The sequence below is a fragment of the Dromaius novaehollandiae genome, chromosome 3 (genome assembly GCF_036370855.1).
Source record: "Dromaius novaehollandiae isolate bDroNov1 chromosome 3, bDroNov1.hap1, whole genome shotgun sequence".
Taxonomy (NCBI): Eukaryota; Metazoa; Chordata; class Aves; order Casuariiformes; family Dromaiidae; genus Dromaius; species Dromaius novaehollandiae.
Window position 1 is genome coordinate 30,107,853 of NC_088100.1, and position 19,871 is coordinate 30,127,723.

General features: G+C 37.4%; 1 protein-coding gene across 1 annotated transcript in view; it reads right to left on the bottom strand.

Moving 5' to 3' along the window:
- EYS (eyes shut homolog) overlaps positions 1-19,871 on the bottom strand; it is a 909,330-nt gene that overhangs the window by 382,039 nt on the left and 507,420 nt on the right. The window contains exons 29-31 of the mRNA XM_064508633.1: positions 15,113-15,237; positions 11,108-11,232; positions 933-1,185 (exon numbers count right to left, since the gene is read on the bottom strand). Coding sequence (XP_064364703.1) covers positions 933-1,185; positions 11,108-11,232; positions 15,113-15,237 — 503 coding nt within the window. The remainder of the gene's footprint in view (positions 1-932; positions 1,186-11,107; positions 11,233-15,112; positions 15,238-19,871) is intronic.

The window sequence follows — 19,871 nt, forward strand, 5'->3', positions numbered from 1 at the left end:
TACTAAGAACATCAGTCAGCTAGCAGACATGATATGCTGGAAGAAATACAGATGTAACTGCATTTAGTAACTGCATTTCATTCAGTGTCATTACCTACATCAAGCAGCAATACTACCTATTAAGAAAACAACAAAAGCTTAAGCATTTCTTATACAAATAATTAGTTTAAAGGACAGAGTATACAGGCAAAAATGAAAGTAAATGTAAAAAGATGTCTTATACACATACTATGTGTATAAAACTAACATTAGTAAAATGAAAAGGCCACAATGAAGACACAACCTTCCAAATAAACTGCTACAATTCTGTATGTGTTGACTTTCTTTAAAGATGCTAGGAATAACAGAATAGGCTTTTTTTTTTTTTTTTTTTTTTTTTCTTCCCAAAACCTCGACTATAAACAGTTAAAATGACAAAGATCTTGGGAGAGTTGTTGCAGATGTTTTTCATTAAAAACATTCAGACACACAGAAAAGGAAGCACTCAGAAAAGATATGAACTAGGAAAGAAAAACGAAGGTCCCCATGGAGTAAGGCAAATTATCTGTCTGCTGCTGACTAGTCAAGGAAGAAGAGAAGATTGGCACTAGGGTCAGAGAGAGCTGAACATGATATAAGGCATATGAAATTGCACACTGTAGCAAAGCAAACTGAAAACCAAGCTAAGAGAAAGCAGTTTTCTTTATTGGATGTGTAAGATGCTGGAGAAAAATATTATTGAGAGAAAAGAATAATTTACCAATTACATTTAAACAGGTAATTAAGAAAGGATGGGAAATACATGAAGAACACAAGGAAGCATAGGAGGTGGAAAACAACATTCTGAAGGAATAGAAGAAAATTGATACACTTTGAATATTCTTACCATTGAAAAAGCACTAAAAGGGAAAGAAGTTTGATACATACATTACTCAAAAACTTCCTGTTCTTACCTTGAGACACCTCTCCTGCATGAAAGTCAGGGGTAGCCTGTTTAGACCAAAGTTCCGTAGACACAGACAGGGCTGATGAAAGGTCATTATCCAAAATCTCAGTAGGAAACCCTTCTGCCATTTCAGTGACAGTTAGCTTGCTTTGGGGGATAGTAGGTAAACAGGTGATATTGTTTATTTCATCAATGCAAAGGAACCCAATGGAGCAGGACTGTATAAGGCAATCATTGTAATTAAGCTCACAGCTTCGTCCCTGAAAGAGAATTTTTAAAAAGCCATATTTGAAGGCAATTTGCATTTCATAGTCACATTAGTTCAAATTATTGCTTTCTTTTGATTCTAAAATGTTGTTTGTCTTTATCAAGCTGTCCAAACTTTCAAAAGCAAATCTAACCATCTGGAAAATACTGCTTAAGTAATTTAATGGTATAGTTACATATTTTTTAATTTTAACCCAATGCTATTTTGACTCTCACTCAGTATTAAGCAATTACAAATAAAAATAATTTTCCCTCAGATTTGTAGTAGCAAGTATATCAAACGTGGTATTGTCACCAGTAATAAAAAATGGTTTAACTAAGCACAACCTCTAGATTAGAAGGTAACAAGTAGTTATATATAAAGTTTTGTGCAGAGAATTTAGCTAACAACCTACAGTTTTTGATTCTGAAATTAATGTTCTACTTTCTTTTTTTACACTGTAGCCCAATATTTGTAGCCTCTTGCCAAATCTTCACACAGCACCTTGTTAACACATTAGGTTTGCAGATACCATTTAGGAAAAGAAATTGTAGTGGCAGTCTCAAATTGGACCTGGCACTGACTCTTTATCAACACTGTAACAATTCATGGGAATTCTGAAATATACTTCCTAGTAATGAATTAGAAATGTTCATATTCAGTGGTCTGCAATAAAGGGAAGAAATAATGCATTTCTTTTACAGCAATAATTGCATGAATTAAATCCACTCTCAGAGTGTGAAATAAATATACACTGAAGCTAGACCTTGGTTCATTTTCTTTTCACTTCAGTTGTAATGAACTAATGGGCTATGTGGAGAGCAAACTTGGCTAAGCTAGAAGAATCTTATGAATAGTCATTTTAAACATACACATCTTCATCCCTAAAAGACATGGACATCTGACAATGTATGACCTGATACCTAACTACACGTGCTAGGTTTGCTAATAATCTCTGGAGTTTTTGAATAGGCTTGTTCATGATTTTATTATCATCATTTCTAGGCCACATAATTTAACTATGGTTTGGCTCTTTTGCTGCCTCTTATTGTCTGCTGCTATAGACAACTGTTGACAGAGATGACCTTGAGGCCAATCATATTCTCAAGGATAACTCAAATCACTAGTTGTTAGATATAAAGAATGTCCTACCAATGTCCTAGCTTTTTGTGTGAGAAAGGGCTAGACTGTCTTAAGCAACCAAGTCCGATACAATTTTCAAAATGAAGACAAGCTAGAGGGAGATGTGTCCCTCTCTTTGAAGGGCTGGAGTAAGCTTCACCTTCTCCTCAGGGCTTGTTACTTGCCAGGTCAGTTTGCTGGCCTCTCCTAATAGATATTTTAAAAACCCTGGAATAGAATCAAGAACTGTAAATAGAGCTAGTAGAAGGGCTTCTAAAAGTTAGGTAGTGCAGAGTACAAATCTCGATTTTGAATCTTACTTCTAACTACTGTAAAGTTGTTTCATCCCCCTATTTGGCCACAAAGACAAAATATACATGAACACTGGAGAAATCAAAACTTTGATGCTTATGCATTAGAAAACTATTTATTCTGACGGCTGAAAACTCAAAAAAATCAGCCCATAGAAGCATCTGACAATGGAAAGCTAACAGTGGTTGACATTTGATCCTAAGTCTTTGAAAGAGATGTCTTCTAGGTTGTTTGATGAAAACAACAAGGTATAAATATCTCAAACTGTCAATTTATCACTCATCTTCCTTTGTGTCCTCTCAGCTGTTTGATTTAATTTCTCTGAAACAAGCAATGGCAGCAGGAAGACTAAGAGTGTAAATCCATGATATATCAGAATCACAAATGGTTGAGGTTGGAAGGGACCTCTGGAAATCATCTAGTCCAAGCCCCCTGATCAAGCAGAGTCACCCAGAGCACATTGCACAAGATCGCATTCAGGTGGGTTTTGAGTATCTCCAGAGAAGGAGACTCTACAACCTCTCTGGGCAACCTGTTCCAGTGCTCTGTCACCCCCACAGCAAAGAAGTTTCTCCTCATGTGCAGATGGAACTGCCTGTGTTTCAGTTTGTGCTCATTGCCTCTTGCCCTGTCGCTGGACACCGCTGAAAAGAGTCTGGTCCCATCCTCTTGACACCCTCCCTTTGGATATTCGTATGCACTGATAAGATCCCCTCTCAGTCTTCTCTTCTCCAGGCTAAACAGGCCCAGGTCTCTCAGCCTTTCCTCATAAGAGAGATGCTCCAGTCCCCTAATCATCTTTGCAGCCCTCCACTGGACTCTGTCCAGTAGTTCCATGTCTCTCTTGTGCTGGGGAGCCCAGAATTGGACACAGTACTCCAGATGGGGCCTCACCAGCGCTGAGCAGAGGGGGAAGATTACCTCCCTTGATCTCCTGGCAACACTCTTCCTAATATGACTGAAGAAAAATAACATTGCAGTTTAGCACTGCTTCTGAAGCTTGATATCACAAAGACATCAGGATTTCTGATTTTATGCCTGCAAATGAACTAGATAAGTGACGAGATTTAAACTACTGCACCATTTTTAGTGAGCATGAGAATGCAATTTGTAAATTAAAGAATTAACAGTAGTTCCAGCTGAAAATCAGATTGTTTCAGAGAGAACACTGCTTTAAAAAAAAGCTACTGAATGTCATATTTTAGATAACTGAATCAAAACAGTATATTGAATTGACAGCTTTTTAGTATGCAGTATATAGTTATAGCTAAGATTTAATTATGCTGTCCAGTCAGAAAAAAACAGCATTAACCACTTAACAAAATCCATTGTCATTTAAAAAATTTTCTTAGTTCTCTGCAATGCACTATCTGTATCTATGTTAGTAAAATGAATTTTCGTGGTACCATTTTCTGACATTGAGTAAATGATGTGGAGTGACCCATGTCCATATCTCTAAAATCTCCCCCTCTCTCCAGCCCAGGGTGACCATGCCCAATTCACAAACTGGAGAAGTCCCCGACCTCTGCTAATTTCTGGGCCATGTCGGGAATTGTTTGTGGAAGTGTTAGCTGGCACATGTCAGAACCACAGCAGGCCTGCTTTAACAGCTTAATGATGTAGCTATCTGTGTCTATATATCTACATCTAGCTATATTCATCGTTCAGTGAGCTTCAGTGTCCGGAAATGTTCTTTGGCACTACTTAATTTACTAGCATAAACATAAAGTTTAGGATTCAGTTTAAGACTGACACATTCAAATTTAGGTGTGTTCTGGTAGTAACTACAAGCACAGTAGGAGTCTAGACTCCCATTAAAGTCAGTAGAGATTCTGAGGGAGGCAGCTACTTAAATGTAGGTGTTTAATATCATTTCTGGAATTGCTGAGTATCTTGTCCAAATCCCAGCTGATAATTCAGGAGGTGTAGGACCTACAGGTCCTATGCCATTTCAGCTTCCTCATGAAAGTATTTTGGATATTATTATACAGTGTCTCAAATAATGTTGGGTGTTTGTGTTTAGGTAACTATGTCACATTGTTAGTCAAGAAAGCTCAAGAAGAAAATCAATTACCATAAAGTAGACACCGGACTGGATTTGATAGCCAAAACATGTATGTCTAGTGCTCTTTGGATTGCTCTGATTATGTCTGAGACAGCTAGATGGTGCTGGCAGATGTTACACAAAGTCTATGGAAAACCCATGGCCTTCTGAGTGGTAGCAGGAAGCCAGGGAAACTTCCAAATGGCACCGGACACCTATGTTTAGGCTTTAAGTTTCTGGGCAGTCAAACAAACGTTGAAGTTCCACTGATAGTATCAGCTAGGTCTCCATTTAGAATAATGTGAGTACAGTAAATGATACACACAGATCATGTAATCTTTCGACACATGCATTTTGACTTTTTTTTTTTTTAATTTCTATGGTTTTGTTTGCACCTAGAATACTGGGGAAAGTGGTGTAAAGTTAACATAACGCTTACATACCTCATAGAAGTATTGTGAAAATTACTTATGCGCTATCACAAATGTTTTAATGATGTTCAAGTATTACTATGTTAGCCACAAAAATGAGATTTTTCAGTGCAAAGCACACTGATGACTCAAAGAAACATGTTCTTTGAATACTATAAACTACTACAGCCTGATATCCTGTAAAGTATATGTCTCATGTTTAACATCCAAGAGAGATGAGTTCCAAATAAAGCTTCTCCTGGAACTGGGGTACACGTAAGAAATCTCTGTCTGGCTAGCTATTTTCACAGGACTGGAAGCAACTTTTGTATTTCTGAAATCTCTGACAACTCTATCAAATTTGTTTATGGTATTAGGGAGCAGTAGGCAGCGCAACAGAGAAAGAGAAGCAGAAGTGGAGACACGGAAACTGAAATTCAACAAGAATGATTTCACAAGAGTTTGCTTAGGAAAAATAGGTTAATATATATATGATTTAGATAATTATAACATATTATGTAACATATTACATTTACATTAGATGTGGTAATTATAAATTTCAGTTAAACTAAAACATGGTATGATTCTATATGTCTTACAGATCACACAACAGTAAAACTAACAATTAATTGTTAATGACTTAACTTGTCAAAGACAAAGACATTCTTAGTGGTGTCACTGTGGAAGGCAAAAATGTCAGTTTTATTTACTATTACGATAGGAAACTGGGAAGGAGAAGGTCTTATCTATCTGTACCTTCATTAAATAAAGATTTGCAAAGTCTTGTGATATTCTCAAAAAAAAAAAAAACCCAAAAAACAAAAAAACCCAAGGCTACTACTTTGGTCTTTCCAAAGGTGTTAAACATACAAATTTATTCCTAATATAAGACAGATATTAAATGTAATTGCTGACAGAAAACACTACTGAGAATCTAAATATCTACCATATTACTGCAATTTTGAAAATTTTATCTGTTACAGATACACTTCTTCCTTGTTATATTTTCTATCATCAATGGAAGTAATCTGTACAGTAATCTGCATCTATCCAACTGTTCCTGGCATCATGGAGCATACAGAACATAATCTAACCTTATCTCTTTTTTAGGGTTTCTTCGATTTCCTTTTTTTTTTTTTTAAAAAAAACAACTATTTGTATTTAAAAGCCTACTCATGAAATTTTTCTATTATTTCCTTCCTTCTGTGCCAGGAGTCTAAAGTTATATTAATCTGTGCTGGAGCAAAGAGTACACATTTCATATGTTTACTGGATCATCCATCAGAATGTCCTTATTAAAAAAAAAAAAAAAGAAAAAAACATAGCACCCTCGAATCTGAAACCCTCTTAAGAGCTAAGATAAATGAATTTTGGCAAAGGCCAATATAATTTTCCATCTAAAGAAATAAGAACTTTTTTACAAGTAGTTTAAATCATTCAGTATTTTAAATGGAAGGAGACATTTCTGGGGTGATTTAGATAAAACCATATTTGATTCATTCAAATTCGTGATCTGTTTTGGCCAGCAGACTAGCTAACTGGTGAATTTATGGCATCTGATAAAATCAGTGTATTGGTTTTCTCAAGCATAAGAGGACAGCAATCCAATATATATCTCAGACTTCCTATGATAAAAGCATGTTTCTTTCTTGTTCTTTTCTAATTCTACACATAGCATAAATGATCAGCTCATTACATGAATACGATTTCTGTCTAATAATCTTTCTTAATGCCATAAAACTAATGTTTCATTCTGACCTTTCTTGCGACTAGTAAATTAGCGGGTTTTATTACAACTACATGTAATGGTGAAAAGAAGGGTATATGATTACGATTTTATGACTCGTAGAAACAAAGCAGATGTGGATAATCGCAACTGCACATGAAGGGTACATTAAATAGTCATGGATGAATTTGATAGCCTTCAAAGTGACTGCAAATACTTCAGATAAATGTTTTTAACAGTTTACAAGCAGGAAGATGCTGCAGATTTGTTTTTGAAAGTAGGTATGTTTCTACAGATGTTTCCATTTTAAAAGTAAACATTTATTCCATGTACCACTGGCTGTTTTCATTTTCAATGTGACAGAGAAACTTCATGATCCATACTTTATGATCCATACTTCAGATAGCACTACATACATACACTACAGAAGATTTACTTAAATATACTGCAGCTGGAGTTTCTTGAATACCTATTCCTGTGGGAATTCCACTGTTTTCACCACATATTTACCAGGCCGTTAGGAACCAGAACCACCAGGGGCCCACTGAATCCACATCTGGAGCTATTTAGGCCCTACCTATCCTTATTTTTCATACTGAAGATATAAGTTTTACAAATTTTTCTGTTATTCCAGTTTTCTTTCTCTAACGTGGATTTCCGAAAGTATAGAAGAATCTGAGTGACTGAAGATGGAGCAGCAGATAGTGGAATAAAAGCAAAGACAATACATTTTAAATTCCAGCTACTCTAGAGGTCTGCAACTTTCTTCTTTAAGGGTTTGTTCTGTGACACAATGTACATTTAACTCTCAAGCTACATATTAATACAAAAACTGCTCCCATGCACCAGACCAAAGGTCTATCCACCTTCATCGTCGGTAGGCTAATAAAATATAGGGGAAAAAAATGAGCAGAGATTGCATCTGATAATTCCCCAAATATATCTTTCTGGCTTCTGGCAATGAGTGATTGAAAGACTCCCTATACCAGTGTAATGTTCAGGAAATTAAATACTGATGGACTATCCTCCTGAAAGTTTTCTGTTCTCTTTTTGGACTTATTTGTCCTTTTGGTTTCTACAGTATCATGCAACACTGGCTTGAACCAATGAATTTTCTGCAGTGTGAAAAATAAATTCTTCTATGGATTTTAAACCTGCTCACTGATATTATTATTTAGTGCTGAGAACATATTTTGTGAGAAATAGCAAATAAATATCCTAATTCAACTTCTCCATTACTGTTGCTCTTGTAACAGAACTATAAATACTTAATGAGCAAAATGAGAATTCTTTGACTTGAGGGTCTGACTATTTTCCATATAAAAGGACTATGTCCCTCAGCTGATATATCCTTCATCATTGCCTGGCCCCTTTTTGAATGCCTGCCTTCCTTTTGAAGACACAAAAATAGCAATTGCTACAGATTGTGGGAAGCTACTAACTGCACCCATTTTATGCTATAAAAAGCACCCTGCAAATAATTTTTTTGCATTGTTATGCGCTACTCTCTTCTTTCTTAGGCTAGTCTGTCAATAAGTTCAGTCAGACTACTGCATTAATAAAATCCCATTTCAACCTACCAAGAATTTATGATAAAATACAGATTTTATAAACTCATTGCCAAATAGTTCTTTACCCAAGATGATCTGGTCATCCAGGATCTTCTTGGAAGTATCTTATTATGATAAATATTGTTTATTTTTTCTACTAGCTACTTTGTGAAAGAATAGAATTTGGAACTGTCACAGAAACAAATATTCTATTCCAATGAATATTTAATACTTTCCTCATTTTCCCTCTGTTTTCTTTTCAGAAGATACAATAGCTGTAGAAGTCTACCATATTAATATTGTACACTGTTATGCAGAGAACTAATCTGTGATGAAATATGAATCCATTGCCAAGTTTAGACTGGTCTTTATCCTCCCTCTACTACTCCTCTGAGGGATCTGAGAAAATGTATTTTATTTAGAAAAACATCTCTGCCTCCACAGAATCCTTCATATGCAGATCTCTATAAGGATATTTTACATAAATAAAGGACCCATTGATCCCAGAACAGTGATGCTCTATTGTAAGCAAAGAGGGGAGGGACACTGGAAAAGCTAAGACACATGGAACTGGTAGTCTCTATATCTAGAATGCAGGGATATTCTACTTCTTTTCATTTAGAGTAACACCAGGAGTGCATCTTAGCCAAAAAAGCACAACTCAAACAACAACAACAACAACAAAAACAGTGATGGCTTCCCACTGGTTGGTTCAGGTATGATGAATACTCTGACTCTAGGAAAGACTTCTGGTTATAGTGAGGTTAAATGAGGTTCCACTGAGCCCTTCTCTGGTTTTGGATTATGCCAAACATGGATGCAGACTCCAGGAAAACATAACCCCTTTTTCTGGAAATGAATGTAGGCTTGCTGAAAAAGTGGCAATTTCAATTTCTTGTAAAGGCTACCATTATCTATTTTCAAGTTTGTACCACACAGGCAAAAGAAGACAGCCCTTTCTTCATTCACTGCTAATGATGGAGCACTTTGTACCAAGTTTGATTAAAATCACAAGTTCCAGTCCGAGGATTGAAGTGTGCATGTGTGAAAAAGGAGTTGAAAAGAAAGGTCCTGTGATAAGACCATTAACAGGACAGTCTTTTGGTATTTTAGACTTGAACATATTATTGTCATGGCCCTGTTCAGCCTATAACCATCATTCTCTGCAGTCCAGCTCTGCAACCTCATCCCTGACACCCACAGGTTTAGCTGCCTCTGCTCAAGGTCAGCTCTGATGCAGTGCAGCTCTGTAACCTTGGATCAGCCTGCTGCGGTAAGAGCTAATTTGTGAGAAAGGCACATGAGAAGTCTCATCTGGGGCCTCCATGCCTCATCTCAGAAGCTGCATTTAAGCACAGGCCCTTGCCCTTAGTCCTTGTCTGAGTTTTATTGTAGGCGTGCTATAACAGGCCTAATACTTTGTTGATCCTGACCTTGCCTTGCTGACTTGACTTCCTGGCTTAACCTCAGATGACCATGAACCTGTCTGGCAGTCACCAGAGTTTTGGCTGAGCCTGGTTATTGTCACTGGACCTGTTCTGCTCTCCTAGTTCAGGTACTGTGCTACTGCACACCTGGTCTGTATCTTTGACTCCTGGCTTGCCTTTCCTTGCAGAGCAGCCCACTCCTGCTCCTCCTTGACCCTTACTAGGATCTCCAGCTCTACTGGGGATCCCTTTGATAGAACTGGCATGAGACACAGATTAATCTAGTGCCTGAAAAGAACCAAAGGACAGATTTTTTTTTGCTCTTTAGAATAACTTTTTTTCTGTTCTATTGCATGGTTAGCTTTTTCCTCCTTGGCTGTAAATGAAAAACTTCTGCTGTGGGAAGAGGCCCTGAAACTGAAGTTCAAAAAGCTACTCCTTCCTTTCCTGACTTGGTTGCACAGGAGAATCTAAGAAGGCAAATCTGAATCCACTTCACAATAATCTTTTCCTTTTATCTTATAGACTTAAATCCACCAAATATAAATGGCTTATAGATATTAAAACAGGCATAACTGTCACCATTTATGAAGTTAAGACATTAAAATAACATAATTTCAAGTTTGGAGATACAAATTACTAAAGCAGGAAGAGCAAAAAAAAATAGGGACCATATACTGTTTATTCTCCTTGTTACTAACCCAAAACTATTAAATGATACTGGTAAGTCAGTGTATCTCTTAAAGTAAAGTGTAATGAAGTAAAGCACAAGCTCAGATTGTAAATACCAATTGCATGTCTTCAGCAGCAGAAAGAACTTGCAGGAAAAGGTAGTGCTGCATGGAAATTTCAACCTTAGTTAAATACAACACTAGCATTTGGCCACTGGCATTTAGCCACCCTCAAAGCATTCTTTTGGTATGTAAAACAGAGAGAATATAACATAGGACAAAAGTTCACAGGGTCAAGCACTCAAAGGAACTGTTTGATTTAGTTTCAGGGAATTTGTTGTCAAAATAGCCGTCTGTGTGCAATAGTTGAAAATGAGAGCTCAGTACATATGTAAAAATATGAATGGACTTTGATGACTGAAAAGGACATTAGATACACTCACATTGTTGTAAATCTTTTTTTTTTTTTTTTTTTTGAATAATAGGTAAATATTTCTCTGGAATATTAGAGCTCCTGTTAGTAAAAAAACCAACAGAGTTACTAAAATACTGTATTTCTCACAAAGGCCAGGTTTTATCTGAATGGGGATAAAAAGGAATTACATACAGTATTTTCTGTGCAACAGTGATTAGTCAGGTTACGTGAAGGAGAAAAAGAATGTCAGCATCTTACCACAAATCCTGGCTTGCAAAAACAGGTATAACCAAAGCTGGGTTCCCTCTGAACACAGATGCCATGTATGCAGGGACTGGATATGCACTCATCGACATCCAGCTCACAGTGGAGGCCTTCCCATCCTGTCAGGAAGAAAGTAAAAAAATATCCATTAGAATCTAGAATAAATAATTTAGTAAGATCTTTAAGCAAACAAGGGTAAAACCTGAATGTACTCCTGCATTACTGAATTATCTGACTTTACAGCTTGCCCTTCACCTACAGAATTATCTGTATTGTTCTCTCTCTCATGTACCTAAGAATTGAAATGGGTAAAATGCTCCCTGAAACCTCTTAGCTTATTCCCTGTCTGCAAAGGGCAACCTTTTTTCCCAAAATGTAAAATGAAATAATATGTAATTGCTTATCTTCATTTTGACCTTTTTATGCTGTTTGTCAAATTCATGCATTAGTGCCACACTGGGGAAGAAAAACTGGAGATTTAGATAGATGAAAATAATCAGAGTAACAAAAAATAAACTAGGGTAAAAAAGTTGAAAAGAGAAATTCTGAGACAGATTATTCTACCAGATTATTCAGGAGAACAATTTCATGGCAAGTGCAGGTTGGAATAAAACCTTCTTCTTGTACTTCAAAGTTGAGATTGCTGGCATTTTTGGTAATATGCATTTCCTACAACATCTTCTTTAAAACTAAGCAAATCCACAAGTTAGAGGCCAAAACCGATCATGAGGTTCGAGTCTGTCTTGAGAACTCACTCCTCTGAGGCTGAGCCAAACTGGAAGCAGCCTATTTGATTGTAAATGTAAACCCCAAACCAGAACTTTGTAAATATGGCTAGTTATTGAAGAAAGCCACACCTTCTGCCATGGTGCTCCAACACCAATTATAGCTTTGTTATTTCTCCAATTAAATTTTCCACTTTCAAAAAAAAAAAGAAGCCCTCAGCTGATCCAAACCTAGAGGCCCAAGCCCTGTCTCTGCCTCAAAGCGTCTGTCAAACGGACCCGTCAGTCACATTCCAGGCCTGGCAGTAGCTGCACTGTTAGAAGCGCAGCCTGTCCCAGCTACAGACTTCAACTGCGAAGCCACTACCAGTTCCAGCAGCTGCTGCTGGTTCTTTCAAGCTCTCTGAGATGCTGTTACGATGTGGTTTACACCCCTCCATGCTGCTTCTGCACCTGAACAGCCTGCAGCTGTGCCTACAGATCCTGAACAGGCATCTATTATGCTAAGGGTATGTGATCTGCTACTGGGACAGTAGCCGACAAAATTCATGATCCATTACAGAATGGATTTGTGTCAGAACTAGATAAATTCTCCTTTCTGGTATCACATGCTCTCATCACATGTTTCATTTTGTTCTCGGGTGGGTTTGGGGAAGCCGAAATCATCTGGCCTCAGTTCCTCCTTCTATCTGGCCACTATCCCTTCTGCATTTCATTAAATTAGTACCCTGGATCCGTGGCTGGATATCAGAGAGTTTCTGCCTTGTGGAAAGTTCCTTCACATAACTGCCTTTACAGAATTAAAACACACTCAGTCCCATTTCCATACGTGTAGGTATAGGTTTGTAGAGGAATCCAAGACATACTGTATGTAAGTGGTAGCCTGCAACAAAAGTAGATTTATTCTAAGCATTTCTTCTTTCTGTCTCTGGAAGATATCTTCAGTTGTGCAACTTTTCAAAAAGCTATTCCTTTCAAAGGTTCCCCTGCCCCTCAAATTTCCCTCCTTTTCCAAGCTATAACCTTCTAATCTCTTCAGCTGTTTCGGGTGCCATATAATTCAACTAATATTTGGAAAAAAACACATTAATTAAACAAGATATACAGGCATCTTTACCTAGCAGAGAAATCATCTAGAGAAACCATTATTAAATGCTTTTATTAAAACAAAAGAAGTGCACCTTACACTTGGATTGGAAGGTGTTTAAATCATGTTAGCAGCAGGTGTGAGTTCTAAAGCTCCAGAGGAAGCTTGTTCTACTTACACTACGCATTTCCATATACATTTGCATAGAAACAGCAGTTACAGTCCTTGGCTGGTAAGTGATTTAAAAATATCTATTTCAAATATATTCAACGTATTAATAGCTTTGAAAATAAGGAGAAAAATTTTAAACTTGACCATCTATTCTGTGTTAGGCATTGTAATGATAAGAAAATAGATCTTACGAGTTTCTAAGTCATCTGTATTGTTGGTATGTGGCCCTGTTTTGTACTAGGTAGAGTTTCCTGAGGGCAAATACACTTTTGTCCAGGTAGGGATTGCATTGTGTAACTGCACTGAGAGAAAACACAGACATATACTACCGAAGACAGGTCATAACTCAGACTTTTAAGATCAGAAGGGACCATTATAATAAAGCATTTTAGCCCTTTGTATGGTAAAGTCCAGAGATTTTTCACCCAGTGGTTCACACATCAACACCAGTGTCTTTCTGGATTACTGAGTATCATCTCTTAAACATTCAGTCTCACTATAAACGTTTAATCTCCGAGCAAGTTAATTTCTAAAATTATTAGATTCTAGTAAGTCAGAGACAGATTGTCTTATAGGTGCTTTCATTTCAGTCTTATGTATTAGAGCATCCTTCCTCAGCACTGATTAAAGAAGTGAATAAACTGTCCGTATTGATTCTGTTTACATACAAACATACAAACATACACACACACACACACACACACACACTTGCTTCAGTATCTTACATATGTCTCAAAAAATGTGTTACATTTCATAGTTTTGTAAATTGCATTAGGGACACTTCAGGATAAAAAGATAGTATGTAAAATAAAATCCAATTTTATTAATATTCACTGCATTTTGTGTTTTTTATGAAGAACAAACACGGAAACAATTCTGTGCAAAAAAGAGCAAGCAACATTATCTGGTGATCTACTATTCAAGAGAAAAGTTTTGTCTAATAAATATATGAACGCTTGACTTCAGAATAGTTTAGCAAGATCATATGGCTTGCTGATGGAAACCAACGAGGTAAACCTACCTCAGAGGATAAGCAGATCAGATGTAGGAACACAGCATGGATGAACAGAGTATTTATCTTCAGGACTATCTCTAAATAATCTCTAAAATAATCGCTAAGAAATCTTGGATCAGTAATACCCAAGAAAGTATTCAACAGTGTAAGTCAGTACAATACAAAGCAAGAGTCTTAAACTGAAAAATGTACGGTTCGGGAGGCAGATACTAGGATCACTCTCGGATGAAGAGTAACTGATTTATAGAGCAGTACGCTACAGCGCACTTATGCATACCCTCTGATGCTGACAAGAAGTACTTCATTAATAGTCATGAAAGGAGAGGAGACAGTGAACAGTCCTGAAGAGATTAAATTTGCGATTACATGTCAATAAAGGCTGACCGTGACCTTTGCTTTTGTATTAATGCTAAAAAACCTATACTGTCCTCAGTCACAAGAGCTATTAAACTTATCTATGTGAGCATAAGAAAACACCTAGTTTTTTAGAAACTATTAATTTGCACACTATTTCTAAGTTTTCAGAAAACTTCTTTTCATCCCTCCTCGAGAACACAAATTTTTAGTTAAAATGTTCAACAAATTTTATTTAGTCAATCTTATTCTGTAGACAGTTAAATTTTCCAGTCCTTCTACAGTGCCTACTTGGCTAATGTAGAGATTAGTAAAGTTCTCCACATTAGTAGAGATAAATAAAGATACTCTAGATAATTTTCAGCCTCTCTTGATGAGCTCTTTTAAGTCTTTCTAACATGCTTATTAGACTAGTTAATTCTCTTTAGATTTCATTCAAAGTACTGCCTCATCTGGAAACCTACAGAAAAGCAGCTGTTTCCTGTCCTCTCTTCTTACATAGCTGGTCAAAGAGATCATTAACCTTTTTGTATTTTATGGTTTAGATATAAACAAAGAGCCTGCTATAATTTACCATTTTTCTCACTAATAACACTGGACAGTCAAAACAGCCATTGTTTAAGATTATTCTGCCAGATATCAGTTACCTTGCTGACATTTACAAGTGTATCCATTGATATGATCTTCACAAGTTGAACCATGTAGACAAGGTGATGAATTACACTCATTAACTTCTATTTCACAAAACTGTCCAGAAAATCCGGCAAGGCACCTGAAGCAAACAACATCCCAAAGTGTTATATTGTGTATATCCCATCATGTAAACTATACTGTGTGTAGAAATCATTCATATGGTATATGCACATTAACAAGACACAGACTCATATATATCCCTTCTTCTTTTAAGGAATATTTTACTAAAGCTTTTCCAAGTTTCACATTGTAATCCACAGTGATCTTATGGAGGATTTATGATGGCAAAACATGTCCAGAAATTTCACATCTGAACTACAAAATCTGGCTCATAATCACACCTAACAGTCTCAATTGCAGTTCACTGGTTCTAGTAAAGTGAGTAAATATAAATATTTCTTAATATACTCTTAGGAGACTGTCTACTAAAATAGAGTTTATTTAGCTAAGTAATTGCAGTCTGTATTTGTAAGGCTACTTGTTGAAAATTCTGCACAACTAAATGTAACTACAGCATAAAAAAAACCCTTCAGGAACCATGCTTTGGTTATCATTCTAGTTATCAAATTTTAAGCATTTTGAAAAAGATTGTGTGTAATTTTTTGTTTGTAAAACCTTTGTGAGCACTAATACCAAATAGTTCCTTATGATTCCAACATAAAACAACTATAGAACTGACCCACACAGATTTGCAAGACATCTAACGAAACCCAGAAATCTCATTAATCTCATTGCTGAGAATGACCATGTTAACACATCCTTGTACACATATGCACAGCTTTACATATAACCCCAAAACACAGCACAACAGGACCCAAAAGTGATATAATGACTATTACTCCTTTGAGATGTGTTGTAGACAGAAACATTTCACTTTAGGTGCTGTATTCGAAAGCTCCAGTTAGCAATTGGGTGGCACACATCTTGCACATCTTATCTCTAACAAAGGGCATGGTGTATGCACATTAACATGACACAAACTCATATATCCCTACTTAGAGGAAATAGACTGTTAGAAGACAAACACATTACAAAATTACTTTTGAATAAACAGAATAGTCATGTCACCTACTCCTCAAGGTACCACATTGTGTGAGTACAAAACACGTCATTAGAATGAAATATGTACCATGTTTATCTTAGCTTTCTAGATCCTAAGGTAAAAGAGAAGGAGGAGGGACAATGTACTCTGTATATGTAACACTTGAAGAATAATTACAGTATGTATATGTAGCTATGTTTTGTTTTATTTATGCCTTGACTATTAGAACATATTTGTTTCACTTTAGACAGAATACACTTTGGGTAATAGAAATTTGAAATCTACCAAGACAACAACAGCAGAACAGATTTGCCAAAATTGGCAGCAATTATGGAAGATACAGAAATGGTATATTGCTTCGAAAATGAAACATACACTAATATTTTCCAAATATCTAATTATAATGTGTGAGAGAGAAGCCATGGATGAGGATTCATAAGTGATGCATAAGACCACCTGTATTGCTCTTTGGCCACAAAACATTAAGCACAATCTACCAGAAAATATAGTTTGGGCTTTCATCCTATTGGCAAACATCGAACAAAGCCTAGGATTTAGACCCAGGTTCTTCCCATCTAACTTCACGTACTTAACTCTAATAACTCCAGGATTCTCCTACGCTCAGTTGAATAAGGGATGTAAAGGATGATTCTGCTCACTGAAAGCATAAATCACTTTCTGTAGATTCCTTTGTCTGTCCACTGGCTACATAGCCTATACAAAAAAAAGAAAAAAAGCCAAAAAGCAACTTCTCCCAGATATAGGAATGAGGACCAGAAGGATGAATGCCTTTAAGATATTGGAAAGAACACTCTGTTGGCAACTAGCAGGAAAAAAAAGGGCTAGAGAAAGGGACTAATGGGACAGCTTAAAACATGTTTAACTTTCATTTTACACTTTGGTGTGTCTGTAGGCACTTTGCTTTAAACAAGAAAAAGTGGCTACAACATAAACCGGAGGAAATACACATTTATTATGTAAAAATTCTGGTCAGAATAACTATAGCTATGTGTATCTAAGGGGAGTGGGCTTGCTTTTTAGGCCATGAAACTCAAGCTTCATGAGAAAAGCTTAGAGATCTTTCTAAGAAGTCTCCTTTTGGCAGCTACTAGTTGGTACATTTTGATATGCTATGTGCATACTTGCTGAAGAAGAGAAAGAAGTAAAGACAAGAGCAGCTTACAGAGCTACTGCAGTTACAACTAGTTAGAGCACGAATGACTAGTGAAGCAGGTTAATGTAACTCCAATGGGTAAGAACTAAATCAGCTTCATATTACAGGATCACCTGCACCTTGGATGAAGTTTTCTACTTAGCAAAAATGACAAAGCCTTGAGACTTAAGACTGGCAAATTATATACCTATAAACTTTACTTTAGACATGGAAGTAAATGTAAATACATGTAAGTATTTTTGGTAAAGTCATTTATGTTGTCCTGAAAACATCCCAAATATTTACTAAGTGTGTAGTACAATATAGAGTGATAGTGGCACCAACAATAGGAGAAAGATATTAAAAAATCTGTCACTGCAGATTCAAATTTAGGTGGAAAACATAAACGCATGAAAGCATTTAGATATCCAGCAAATCAAATCCCACATGCATCAATTTGCACAATGTACCATTTTTCCTATGTCAGATAATCATTCATCATAAAGAATACGTAAGACTATTGAAAATATTTTTAGGCAATTAGCTGTTTTATTTTCTTGTTAATGCTACAATACCACACTGTGTGGTTTACTTGTGTTCAGATAGCATAATTAGATATAAATGATGCTTCACGAGTGCAGAGACAGGAACTCTATTAGCTAAATGATCCTGCCTGATTACAAAACAACTAGCAGTAAGCATGTTACTGGTGAGTGTTTGCAAGCCATAAAACAACACCCAAATGTCAGCAGCCTTCCCAAATCACATTTTGAAATTCCAATAAATTATATGCTTTATTAAGAGTGCTAATGAACTTAACGCTTGTTAAGATACAACCAGGACTTGAATCATTTCTTAAAATTTTTTTTCTCCCTCACTTTCCTTCATTCCTACTCCTCCTTTTTTATATCTTTATATTTCTATTGTGCCTCCCCACATTCCTCCTTCCCTTCTGTCATTGCCTTTTGAGGATTAGGCAGGAGAGAAACAATAGAATTAAAAAAACCCTTGACATTAGCAAGTATAAGCAGATATAGAAAACTGTTCTTGTGCTATAAATGGCATTTAACCTAAACCAAATTCTTCTGGAAAATGTTTGTACAGGGAGCTTGGGATATGAGCACTCTGCAGATGAAAAACAGTGCTGCTAAGCAAGGACGTCAAACTGGCTGCTCAGTGGAGCTAGGCTGCCACAGCTCCACGCCCCAGGTCCAACCAGTAGCAAGGCTCAGAAAGTATTCCTAGCAGTCATCCACAACAAAAACATGTGCAACATATATATATACATATATATGTATATACATACATACACACACATATATACATGGCCATCCACACAGATTAGTACACAAAGACAGCACTGACACAAACACAAACAGCACCAACGGCCTCATCCTGTTCCCCTCTCTGGCTGATCAGGAGGAAGGTCTGTTACTGGGACATACATATATGTACGTACAATGTGGATCCCTCCAGACCCCACAGTCTCCCAGGCAGTTGGCCGTGACTCCCCTGGCCTATCTGGTAGCCAGCTGCCTCTGTGCTCTCACCTGCAGAGACCCACGCTCACACCTGGCTCCCAGGTCACTTCACCTCCTCGCCAGCTGGGCTGGCTGGATGTTCACTAGGGTTCGAACCTTCACTCGCTCCAGCTGTGGCACCACAGACACACGGGCCCCCCGCCTGCAGGCCCCCTCCAGTTGCTGGCACTCAGACGCTCGCTCACTCACTCCATTGCAGCACACAGACACCCAGCCCCTACAACCTGCTGTCTCCCTTCAGTTGCTGGTGCTCAGACCTTCACCTACTCATGTGCACAGAGACAGTCCCTCACCCAGGAAAAGAGTCGAAAGGAATTTAACAAGAGGAGAGGAGAGACCTGCATCAGGTGCAGGGCATGGCCAGACAAGCATACAGACCAGCCACCTGTTTACACACGACCAGCCCCTTTTTATCCCCATATCCTTCTATTTTCCCATGTTTGCTCCTCCCCAAATTGCCTAGATCCCTCCCTTTCTCTGCCTTTGGTTCCTCCCCTAAACATCCCATTATAAGTCTTGCACATCCCCAGATGCTCTTCCTCTGCATCCCACAGTGTGTCCCATACCCTGAGACAGTGACCCCCCCTTCATCTGAAAGGTGCTCAGGAGAGCCACCCCCATTGACTCACCTTGCTGGGTTTCACACCTGGACCATGGGGCCGATGCTCTCCTGGGACAGTCCTGGGAGGAGCTGGACAGGGGGTCCCTTCTCTGAGGAGGTAATTTGGGATCCCACCTGCCACTGTGCCTCTGCACTCCTCTGTGCTTGTTGAGATGAGCTTTTTACCACATAACCTAACAAGTACCTTTTAGATAGCTTTTCGATCAAGGTATGACCACTGCAAATCTTGTACGTTCATTAACATTTAATAAAAAAAAACAATTTATGCCTTTATAAGTAAATGCATATCTACGTCTAGCAAGAAGTCACTCAGATCTTATCTAATAAAGTTAATATAGTGTGAAAGCCGAGCTTT